The sequence below is a fragment of the Amblyomma americanum genome, chromosome 11, assembly GCF_052857255.1.
Source record: "Amblyomma americanum isolate KBUSLIRL-KWMA chromosome 11, ASM5285725v1, whole genome shotgun sequence".
Lineage (NCBI taxonomy): Eukaryota > Metazoa > Arthropoda > Arachnida > Ixodida > Ixodidae > Amblyomma > Amblyomma americanum.
In genome coordinates this window covers 58329320-58341788 of record NC_135507.1, presented here as the reverse complement: position 1 = coordinate 58341788, position 12469 = coordinate 58329320, and the positions used below count along the sequence as shown (strand labels likewise).

At 46.1% G+C, this 12469-nt stretch overlaps 1 protein-coding gene across 7 annotated transcripts in view; it reads right to left on the bottom strand.

Annotated features, from left to right (window-relative positions):
- The window catches only part of LOC144109398 (uncharacterized), an 80408-nt gene that overhangs the window by 8922 nt on the left and 59017 nt on the right, over positions 1–12469 (bottom strand). For 2 of the 7 annotated variants that reach the window (XM_077642181.1, XM_077642183.1), the window contains exons 6-10: positions 8711–8803; positions 7376–7468; positions 4629–4757; positions 1976–2185; positions 663–953 (exon numbers count right to left, since the gene is read on the bottom strand). In XM_077642181.1, the coding sequence (XP_077498307.1) occupies positions 663–953; positions 1976–2185; positions 4629–4757; positions 7376–7468; positions 8711–8803 (816 nt within the window). Of the gene's footprint in view, positions 1–662; positions 954–1975; positions 2186–4628; positions 4761–7375; positions 7469–8710; positions 8804–12469 lie in introns of all 7 variants that reach the window. The other 5 variants (XM_077642180.1, XM_077642182.1, XM_077642185.1 and 2 more) reach the window with 3 other exon arrangements.

Here is a 12469-nt window from a genome sequence, read left to right as displayed (position 1 = left end):
ACTGAAAACCAAACGGGAGCAGCTTAGCAGTTGTTAACATCTGGCCAGGCTAGGTTGAAGAAACTCAACTTTGTCAAATGCCCCTACTGAGTTGCGAAGTCTTTTTCATGCACATGACCTCCTAATACAATACAGTTGCGTGGATCTCGCAGACAATTACCTGCATATGGTGCAACTCACTCAAATTTCAAACTTCAGAAAAACAGGGGGAGGGGAAGACGGGAATGAACCCATGAACCCAATGAAGATTTTTTTGTGGGAGTTGAAATTTCGTGTCGTACGTCCATTCAACTGCACACACGCCCATCCATCACTAACACAAGCGCACTGTTGACAAGTCGCATCCCCGCATCACCTGTTTGTGTCGCTGGTGCTTACCTAATTTACTTCAAAAGGTGTTTGCTGTATCACAGTGCGATCCAATGATTTTGCGATAGCCAAAGGTGCCGGCCGATCGCAGGGATAAAGCAAACACGCTGAACACCGGCCTTGAAGGTAACATGCGTGCTTCTTAAGTTATGTTAAAAAAAAAAAAGGAAACATTCAACGAAAAATGTGGGGGTTGGGTTTATCATGTGAGTAAATATGGTACACGGAGCACATTTCCAAAGTATGCAAGCATTGCCCATGGTTCCACAGTTCATCATCGTCTCACCGCTCACCTTGCTGCCAGGAGTGGAAGGGGCCGCAAAGAACTCATCAGCAAAGGGGTCCTGTCCTCCGCAGCGGCTGAAGATGTTGTTGCTTTTGGACAAGGACGAGGAGGGGGCGGCAGTTGCAGCTGCTGTGGCGGTGGCCACAGGCGGCAGGGATGGGGACACGGAGGACGCGTTGCTGCCGCTGCAGAAGCCCTCGTCCAGCGTGGTCAGCGGTGGTGGCGGGGGCGGAAAGGCGGGTGGTGGGAGACCCTCGTCCTCTTCTTCCTCCTCGTCAAATGTCTGCCAGCCGCTGGTCTGCGCAAACGGCAACACGGCGGCCCAATAAACGGCACGCCACCTCTGATAGACGACAACCACACTCTGTGATGTCCCATTTGGAGAATTTTTCAATTTCCCCCAAATTTTCAGTTAAAACTGGGCCCAAAGGAAAAAAAAAAGAGAAAAAAAGGAAATCCTAATGACATTTCAGAGAACTTTAAAGAATTATAGCTAGGAAATTAGGGATATTTTTGGGCTAGCAACTGCCAGCACGTATTCAGCAAAGTTACTATGTATGATGCATACAGCATATAGACTCCAGTTTATATAGATTATGCATATAGTATATGAACTACATAAACTATACAAAGCATATAAACTAGTCCAACGCCGCGCTGCTCACCCGGCTCTATGTGCAAAAAGATTACAGGAGTGCCGTTAGGAAAAATGCCACTTACAAGGACACAGCACACTGCTTGATATATCAAATATATCACTGAACAAATGCCATACTTAACAAATGTGAACAATAGCGTTGTACTTTTACATGTGGTTTTTAAAGGCTATGCTCTGCCAATCTGGTCTAAACAATTCAATAAACCCGGGATCAAATGTGCTATGAAATAGTGCAGAAAAAAGGGCCCAAAACAGAGTTTTTAGGACTAAGCAAGAAAATCTTTTTTTATGGCATAGAACAACCCCAGCTAAACTGCCCTGCAGTTCACCCAGCGATGAAAGTTTACACACACAGGAACAACAAAGGAATAAAAAAAACATGCAATTTCAACAGAAGCCAGGCAAACAGCCAAAACTCAGAAATGTGGCCGGTGCTTCGTATCACCTATTCCAGCATCGAAGAACAAATCGACTGCGATCTTGCACTGCCAGGAAATTTCAATTTTTTTTTTCCCCACAGCTGCCAATACACAAAATTTCCAACCAAAATGACGAGCACCATGCTGTGCATCTACAGTGCAGTACATAATTCGCCAAACCTCGGACATCTACCGACCCCATTTTCGAGAGTAGGCACTTGCGGACAAGGAAAGGAATCTTACCGTCTTGAGCAGCTCAGCGAGTGTCTTTGGGGGACTCCTGAGTTCCCCAAAGCCGCTGCTCCCCTTGCTGCTCTTGCCCTCAGCCAGCGGGTCGAGGTCGGCAAAAAGGTCGGGCAAGGGCGTGGGGGGCAGGGAGGCCGTCACTTGAGGCAGGGCGCCAAACGGCAGGGTCCGCGGCGGCAGCACAGCACGGTGCTGCTGCTGCGCTGTCTGCAATTGGTGAAGATGGTGCGCAATGGAACACATTTAAGAGCCTGAGCAGAATTAAAAAAAGAAAAAGAAATTTGCAGATACACAAGCTAAATGCCAAGTGTTGAAGCTACAGAAGTGCGTTTCCACAAATTGCCCACAGAGGCCCCCAGATTCTATCGAGGCTATTTTTTTGGTCTGCTACATTTTCCTCTAATTAACTTTGATAAAATGGATAACCTGTCCTCGTACACCTACACTACCATGAATGTAGTGTGGCCATATAAACTGTGCAAACCTTGACCTTTGTGTTGTTATCCAGCCGAGCGCCATGAGCTGCTGGAGGTAGTGATGCCAAGTAGCTTGGGGATGAGACTGAGGTGGATGGCGGGCATAACAAGGTGGTGTCGGGATGGAAGCCATTGTGATCATGGTATGCACAGTAAAGCAGCCTGACAGACAGCAGTGCAAAGATATTGCAAGTGTGGACAGATATGTTGTGGTGAAGTTCCACGCATGACTAAAATATATTAGTTCTAGCCCTGGACCTTGATATAAAATTGAGAGCTCATCCTAAATGTCAATGCGACATGTCAAGTAGTAGCACTGACCAAGTCAAGACCGCTGGGACACTGACGGAGAAAGCATGGAGCCGCTTCAACTATGTGCCGCCCCCTCTGAGAAGTGCTCAGGCTGCCCAAGATCTTGCCTTTGTCAACCCTCATATTTTAACCAGCTTGAGTAACTAAGTGGACAAAGCTACCAGAGACCTGCTCATCAGTGGGCTTCGCTTCGATCAGCATTGCAAACTAGGCATTTTGCAAACATGCTTGCTCCACGCCAGCCAGCGGGAAACAGTAGTTAATGCAAGTGGTGAATGCAATGTTACTAATTTTCCCGCATTGCATCCAAGCCTCCCATGGTGGGATCCACCCATCAAGACGCCCAAGGCACTTCGACGGAATTCCCAACAACTCTGCCATCATTGTAAAGTTGAAGACCACGTTGCCGACAACTCACAACCATCAAAAGGCCCGCTCTACTGCTCTAGGTGCAACTGGGCTGGACACACCATAGCCAGTTGCGTGAGAAACGCTATGGCAGCAGCATAGTTAGCCAAGGCCTTGCCACAAAGTAAGATACAAAACTGCAGCTGCGAAGTTTAGATGCAAAGTGAGTGAAAAAGTGAGTGGAAATCTGATGCGCATTGTCATAGAGCTCCTGTGCCATCTTTTGGCAGCACTATACCTACAATGAACAACTCATTATCAAATATATTTTTAGCACTGCTTGCTACACGTCTGAAAACACCTACAAAAATTGGCTGCAGTTTAACAACTGCTGAACCAGGTTAGAGAGCAAAAGCTATGGTTCTGCACACTAGATAGGCAGCACGTCCACCCTGCCACACTGACAGGTGGTAGTTAAATTACTGATTGATCACGAGAGGTTGGTCACCCAATGAATGCTGCAGTCTATTCTACCACCCTCTACAGGCGAATCGAAAGGTCAAAGGTCAAGTGGTGGAAAACATATGGTAAGGCTTATAGTCACACTTCACCTCTGGCTCACTTAAAGGTCAACCGGCAACACGGCGAAATTGGCTTTACCTAGCGTAATGAAGCTTTTGCTTCAAAAATAATTTCATACTTCTCAAATTGAGAAAAACTGGGAAACATTTTTGTTTGAGTTGGGACTTGTTGGACTCTGGCTCACAAATCAGGTGACATCGAATGCCAATGTGTTATCAGCCAGAGCAGTGTGTAGCTGTAAACTGTATTCTTTTATTGCAAACTTCAACACTAAGTTGTACACCAAGAACACACCGCTGTATTAGCTTTTGCTAGCACTTTCTACCTTTACCTGGGGCGACGCCATCTGCACTACATCCTACCCCTTCCCCTTTTGAGTGCACCTAGAACTTCCAGGAGCACCTGAACTGCAAAACCAGAGGTGGTGCATTTTCGACAGCGGCCACTGTTGCCCGGCAAAACAACCATTTCTCTCTGAATGAAAATTTTTTCAATTACTCCCTACAATTACACTGTGTCCTCTAACCAGCATCTTTTTAATATAGTGATCTGTAATACTGGCCAGAGAGAGAACAATTGACAGGAGTGGCATGGCAATCCTCACTGCCCACAGATCAGGGAAAGGAACACATTCCATGCATATGTAATGATGCCATAACCTTTCCTTATTTTCCCCTTCCATTTGGAGTGTTTGGCTCCAACTGGAAATGAGAGCCCTCCAATGGGCCCTAGAAAAGCAAAGCTGCTTTTCACGGCGCGCTAGTTTGTGTCCCACCGCTACAAACAGGGACAAAGTAAAAGGCAAGCACATATGCCACCTCTGTCACTGTTTGCAGTTAACACTCCCTGATAGATAGCCTTGTACCAACCAGCTGAATCTACAGGCCTGAAAAAGCTTCCCTACACTAACAGTGGCAGCAAATGGCACGCACCCCTCCGAAGGTGACGGCGGACTGTGAGGTGGCACGGGCAGCAGGAGGCGGCGGTGGCAGCAGAGGTGGCGGAGGTCCCACGGGTGTTGCTGGCTCCGACATGAAGGCACGGGACCCGAGATGATACTGCTGCTTGTGCCACATAGGGAGAAAGGGAAGAGGGAGGAAAAAAACATGATGCAGTAGTAGTTTTAACAGCACCTGTAGCTTCCCTTCCACTTCACGCACCAAGCTCACAACAATGGTAGGACCGGGGGAGTAAAAGTTGCATTGCGGAATGCTCATCCCGGGGTACTACACTTCGACAGCGACAGCTGTTAATGGAAGCTCACCCTGAGTCGCCATGTAACTGAAGCCTGTTGTAGTTCTTCCTTGGCTTGGCTGGCCTTGGCACCCGAGCTGATTGGCGCCAAGCCAAGGCAAGCCAAACCAAAGCCAAGCCAAGAGTTTAACCAGTAGTACTAGCATGAGCCTACAGGCTGAAGTAGGTTATCTGTACGATTTTATACAGCACTGTCTTAAATCTATGAACAGCTTTTGGCCACGGGTCTAGCCGGTGTCGTATCACATGTGCAATATGTGAACACAAAACAAACAAGGGATGGGGGAAGCCTGTGTGGGCGAGCCAACAATCCTGCATAAGGATCCGCCTTTGTCTGGGCCCTGAGAAGTTGCTTAGTGGACTGAAGTTCTCCTCCACGTCAACCTCGGTGCACATTAGTCCTTGAATGCACCAGTGCCAAACAAGGCCACGACACACTCCTGCGGATTCCTTTTAAAGCAGTCTAATTGTCCACTTTCATTAAGATACGAGAGCATCCTCATTGGCTATGTTGATAAGAACATTGCTCTTTTTGATATGTACTGCAATTTGTTTGAAATGCCTAAAGTAACATCCCACTGCTCTCTTTGAGGCCCAGCGCAATTTGTACGCTATGACAATGCTGCACAATGCAAGAAGAAACTAAAACAACTTTTTCACAACCGTTATGCATCACCTCTTCTCACAAGTCCGCACTACATAAAGCAACACTAAAGATAAATGCCAAGTAAAGCTATATTACAGATGAGTATTTCGAGATAAGAAATACAGTACACCATACTAAGCATACTAGATGTGTCCAAATATGTGTTGTGTAAATAATGAATTAATTGACCAGAGGGAGCAGCGCGAAAGACGAAGACGACCACAGAAGCTTAACAAGACAGGTGCCGAACTAGCAACAATTTACTGAGAGCGATGAGCAGGTTCTTAAATGCAAGCCAAAACCCACATGACACCAGAAAATTCATTAACAGCACACAAAGCAAAGACGAGGACGCTCTCAATAAATAGTAGGTAGTTCGGCGCCTGTCCTGTTAGCTCCTGTGCTTGTCCTCGTCTTTTTGGGCTGCTTCCTCTAGCCATGCGACAAGACCAACAAGCCCAAACAAGCACAACTCTAGAATAAAATGACCTTGCAATGAGAGGCTAGTTGCAAATAGCATTTATTACAGAATGCATGAAGACTGCTCAAGACGGAGGGCATGAAGCAAGCTCACATTATCCTACCTGAAAACATCGTTGAATTTCCATTTTTCTCACGATAACTGCTATTTGTGTGCATTTTTCTCCAATTCCTGCTTTTCTCAGGCATCGAACACTTTGAAAGTGCCCAGCAAGGTAAAGTGTCTCTCTCTTAATTCGCTCCTTGCATTGTCAAACTGTCACCAATTTTGCAAACAGGTGCACTGCAAAGCTTTCCATCCACTGCAGGCAGTGCACGTGTGGCACCAACATCTGGCCACCTCTGTGTCGCAAATCGCGGTAACACATGTTGGGATGCAGCGTCGAATGAAAATTTGGTACAGAAGTCAGTGAGTCAATACCTCTGTTTCTTCATTTTTGTCTTGTCTTTTCGTGCAAGTAATACCTTACCAGAGATGAACCAACTTCATTTTTTCTACATCAGTAACACCTCCTTCAAAAAGACAGACAGCAGATAGTGTCCACCAAACAAGAAGGTTGGAGAAAACCGCAGCACAAGAGGAACAGCTTTAACCCTGACATGCTATGTAAACAACTGTGTACAAAGTGAACTTGTAACTTTTTCTGAGAGTGGGCTGTACCTAGCAGCGATTTCATTTTAAGTGCATTTTGCATCCTTCATCTTGGAAATAAGCTGGACTTTTATGTCATCTAATAGGACTACTTGGCAGGCTAGTTGGTGTATCAAGTTAAGAGAAGGAAACGCCGCAAATGACGGACGTGACACGCTTGTGTAGTCGCGTTATATCCCCATCTTTCGTGCTGTTTTATTCACTTTAATTTTATGCCATATAGTAGTGAACGCAGTGAATAATATTGTGTGAAACAGTGTACAGGGTAGCATGGCTGCCTTTTTGTACAGAAAGTTTGTCCCCAGCAGTAACAGCCCTTTTTTTTTTTTTGGAAATTTCAAGCGTAATAAGCACCTTTGAAATAGAATTATTTTCACGGTCATTTGGGTGTTTACTTGATAAGCATTTTGATGTTGCTATTTGCATCAATTATGATACTTTGCACAAAACCACACCCACAGTGGTTGTACTGGGTGCATTCTGAATGTACTGTATGCATTTTTGGTGCACTCCAGGGTAGCGCCTGAAGTGACAGCATCGAGTGCAACCAATGCCATTACGTAGCAATGCTCCACTGCACACAGCAGACACACATGCATGCACACTATCACACATACACAAACAGTGGCTTGCACACCAGGACGCACCTGCCTGGGGTTGAACACAAATGATGTGTCAAACGGGTCGGGTGATGCCAGCGTGGCCGCGGCGGCTATCGTCGTCTCCATCTGCTGGATCCCCTGCAAAGCATTCCGCTCGTGACTCAACAGCACAGCTGCTGCGACCAACAGCATTTGATGCTTCAAGGAAGCGCTTCTCAGAAACAAAAGTAGCTGAGAAGCACTGTGCCTTGGGCACTAGTAACAATCACTGAGAACCCCAGACGAGTGGGGCTGCCTATTTACAAAACCTACCCAGTACAGCACATAGTGACATGGAGTTTGTGACACTGTTATGCACCACTATGCATGTGAAGCCCATCTGAACCCTTCAGTGCTACGATGCTATGCTAATCACAACAGAGCCTTGCTGCGAAGTGCACTTGTTAGATTCCTCAGTTGTTTGTTGCAACAATTCTCGGCTGAACTGTGTTGTGTTTGGCTTTCACAAACTTTTCTTCCCTTCTGCTTTCAGTTAAAAATTTACCCTCCTAAACAAGTTCACGAGAATTTCAGGGTGCTCACAAACCTCCTGCCCAGGTCTTACGCAAAAAACTGGAAAATGCAAGGCCATACACGACCGGCGCCTTCTTGTTCAATATATGTGCAATGTTTACCATTCAATTTAAAAAAATTTGTAGGCGCAACTAGAACACAGGCACACAAGAAGAACAGCAGCATGACAGAAAATGTTTTGTTTCCTGCTGCGTCTTCATTTTTTCTGAGTTCCGTGTTGAGTTCAATCTAGTGCACATACAAGCTTTCGAAAAGCTGCATGCTGCAATTAACTCGACAATGCACCTTGTTCTTTATCATTATGTTACACATGCTTATAAATAAAGGTCATCTGACTCCCTTAATTCAGCATCAAAAGAGTTTGGCTTGGTTTATGGGGTTTTAACGTCCCAAAGTGACTCAGGCTATGAGGGACGCCGTACTGAAGGGCTCCGGAAATTTCGACCACCTGGGGTTCTTATGTGCACTGACATCGCATAGTACACGGGCTTCTAGAGCTTCGCCTCCATCGAAATTTGACCGCCGCGACCGGGATCGAACCCGCACCTTCCGGGCCGGCAGCTCAGCACCATAACCACTCAGCCACCGCGGCGGCAGCATCAGAGTGGTAATTCACATGAGCACACCAACAAACTAAAACTAGCCCAGTGCAGTAAGGGCACCCGAACTCAGGAATCTCACTAAAGAAAGGCACAAGCCACGCGAATGGTGAACCCAATCCTGTCGTTCCACAAGGTGCGGCACTGTTGCCTCAACGGTTCTTGCACCACGGGTGAGGTGCAGCTGGATGATGCGAGTGCAACTCACCTCCTGCAAGCAGTCCAGCTCAGACTGCAAGTCGAGGAGGTCATCCACCGTGGGGGTTGTTTCCGGCACAGGGGGATCACCACTGCTTGCACCCTACACACAAGCGCAGCACATGCACCACTACTACAGGCATGCACGTGCACCACACGGTCCCACTGCGGGAGATTCAAATATGCAGGGTCATGCACAAACTTCCAACTCAAAGGGGCAAATTGCAAACAACATGGTGCATGCACAACTTTTGCTGCGCCAAGTCAAAAGCACTGCCAAAGTAGACACCTTCAGAAACACGGCCAAGACTGCAGGAAGTAACTGCACATACTGACGTCCACTACAATGCTGCCATCCTCAAAGGTAACTGTGCAATGACCTTGTGCAAGAGAAGCTATGGTTAGAATTCAAGAACTAAGCGCTAAATAACTCCTTAAGGGGCCCTGCAACACTAGCCAATAAAGTTGAGGGTATGCCTGGGATGCTAAAGGATGCCACTTAACAATTATGCTCCAGCATGAACTTTTTTTTACTTTGCACAAAATTTGAATGTCAGTGTGTTTGCACCTTTCTCCCTCCTCTTGTCACTTTATGCAAGCTGAAAGGTCAGGGCTATTCTGCTGGGCTCAAACACTCAACCCCATCACCAGTCTACAGACAATAGCCCTTTCTTAACCGAAAGATGCAGACACATGACATAGAGTAGGCAGCAAGTTCGAAAATGTCGCCAGAAAGGGTTTGCCAACTTTCAAGCACGACTGTGGGTCCTGTGCTGCATGCAGAAGCATATTATTTGGCTCAGATGTTCACGACACTCGGCCTTGCACTTGAGCGAGCTTATCTTTAAGTTCGAAAGGTGTTGCAGGGTCCCTTTAAAGGATGCCAACCAACCAATGGCGTCAACCTAGTGTCGTGTCAGTGTTGATTTAGTCTCATGACATCACAGTCAGTCACCGTGCACCTTCTAGTGTGGCATCATCATGGTAGCTAGCAGGTGCAAGGCAGTTGACCATGATGTCATGACACTAAGTGGATGTCACTAGCTGGAGGGCTTCCATTGATGAGCATTACCACTTCGTCCTTGAGTTCTAAGTGACTATGCACAATATGACTCGAGGTTCCTAGCAATAGAACACTTTCAGGAGCACAGGCCATGGAGCCGGCGACATCATTCAGTCCACTAGAGCCAAGGAAGGAGCAGTCGGTGCTCATGCCCAACATATCACCATCTCTAGCTCTGCAGACTTTTTTTGGCACATAATTTGGAACATAATGCCCTTATACTAAATGTATAATGCCCTTATACTAAATATATTTTCATGCTGAACAGTTGCAACTGATTTTTAAGACTCTCGAGAGACCACGAAAACCTCAGAAAGATCGGGCAGCCCAAAAAATGAAATTTCACCCTCTCAAAAAATCACGTCGATTTTTAATAGCCAATATGGTGGAGAAGGCGGTCGGTAACTTCGAGCACAAGCTTAAAACTCAAAGTCTCTCCACGCGTCCTGTGGTGACTGCTTTCATAAGCACGGTGTTCAATAGCCATACTGCTACTGGCACTTCTACAATGAATGCACACGTTGGTACAAAATCCAGACGCGAAAAATAACCCGTCACTGTGGGAATTGTGCAGCACCCACCAAACCGAGGGCCCAAAACAGAAAAGCGAAGTAGGCAATAAAGTTAAGAAAGAACCGACAAATGGCCGAAGCAAGCATTCAGTAGGCGTTGGCTTTCCTAATCAGGTCTAGCGGCTAAAGTCGAAAACAAACCTTGGAAATGATGGTATGTAAATGAATGCACTATGCAGTGGCTCGTGCACTCTAAGCAGAACGGAGTAAAAAGGCAGTAAGCTGTCCTGTAGCACACTTCATTTCAATAAAAGAGAGTGCAGCTTACTCCCCTTTTTACTCCCATGTAGATGTATTTGTGTTTAGTGTGTAGTATAAAAGAAGTATTTTGCTTTGTTATCAAAACGCCTGATTTGAAGGTTTGCGAAAGAAAAGTTGAGGCAGCAGTGCATTCGGGATGAAAGGATATGGCAAAGACAAGTTCTGCGAACTGCTGGCTAATAATAATAATAATTGGTTTTGGGGGAAAGGAAATGGCGCAATATCTGTCTGGTATATCTTTGGACACCTGAACTGTGCCGTAAGGGAAGGGATAAAGGAGAGAGTGAAAGAAGAAAGGAAGAATAGGTGCCGTAGTGGAGGGCTCCGGAATAATTTCGACCACCTGTGGATCTTTTGACATCGCACAGCACACGGGCGCCTTAGCGTTTTTCCTCCATAAAAACGCAGCCGCCGCGGTCGGGTTCTATTCACGTTTGCACCGCAAACACTGCAATGTGCCAACTCACGGAGAACATGAGCTCTGTCATTTAAAAGGCTCCCTTTAGCTTGGATTAATGCTTCCTTCAGTGAAAATTTCCATCCCTCTGAAGTTGCAAAGTTCCACTGCACATTTTACCATAGAAACCTAAATATGAGGTCCTTTTCCAGGTTTTAGCATGTAAAACTTCCAGCCCGTATTATATTCAGACCCAAACAATTTTCAGCCCCAATCGACAGTTCCGGTTTCATTGTTATTCAATGCTATCATCATCAGGCTTCCGAGAAAAGATGAGCTATCTAGCAGTGGTGTTGGTTCGTAGTTTCATCAAACTGACCTCTTGATGCCCATATCACGGCGGACTCAGATAACGGAAGAAAGATGATTGCACCTTGCATGATGTCGGGACCACAAAAGCGGTATTCGACTGCTTTCGCACCATGCCAAGCAATGCTACACGGACTGGATGAGGTAGAGAGAGCACGCAGTTATGGGATGGATGAAAGGGGCCTCTCCATCTGTGCTCTAATGTTGGGTCGTGGATGCTTGTCAGCATTCCCAAGGAGCTCATCAGGCTTCAAAGAAGTTCAGGATATCAAATGTGCTTAGTGGCACTGACTGACTGTTTCTATGAAAAGATACATCTGACAAGGGGCCCTCAGAAGGCAATACTCCCAACAATGACAGCCATTAAAGAGCCAAATGCAAAATAAACGCTTTGAGAGAGCTTTCTTTACCTAGATTTTCCAGACGAAATCCTTTTTTTCATTTTTGCTATCCCCAAATGACACCATGTATTATATGTGTATTACATGTGGGTTCATATTAAATGCAATTTTTTTTATGGTATATGGGCACTAAGGCAAGTGGGAAAGAGGTCTGAAAAACCAAGCAATCAGTTGCGATGTGTCCAAAATTGCACTTGCCCTTCAATATTGCCTCTGCAGGCATGTCGAAGTGCCATGAAAGATGCAAATCAAGCATGCCAGACAAAATCATGGGTCTGAATTTTCAGTCATTGACTGCACATGTAACAGTCTTCTATAGTGTTGCCCTGCATGCTTTACTGGCCGTAAATAGCCAAAAAACTGACAGACTATTACGATGGTTGGTAACAAAATTTAAGCGCAGCTTTTCACATGCCACCTGCCACCGCTGCCAGGTGGCATTCTACGCCGCTAGCCACAATCCAGTTGTCTATTCCTCTGCTCTCACAGTAGCAAGTGTCGTTTCACCCTGCTATAACTGCCAACTTAAAAAACAGTCAGGTGATATGTTATGCCGACTACACCGCTGCTGACTACAATGCGGAATACAGAAACAGGCACCTAAGAGCTGTGCTCTAATGTTTACAGACCTAATGTTTACAGGGCTGGCAAGCACTGCACAAGGGTTTCTTGGAAACATAACTGTGACAGCAATACAACCGTAAGC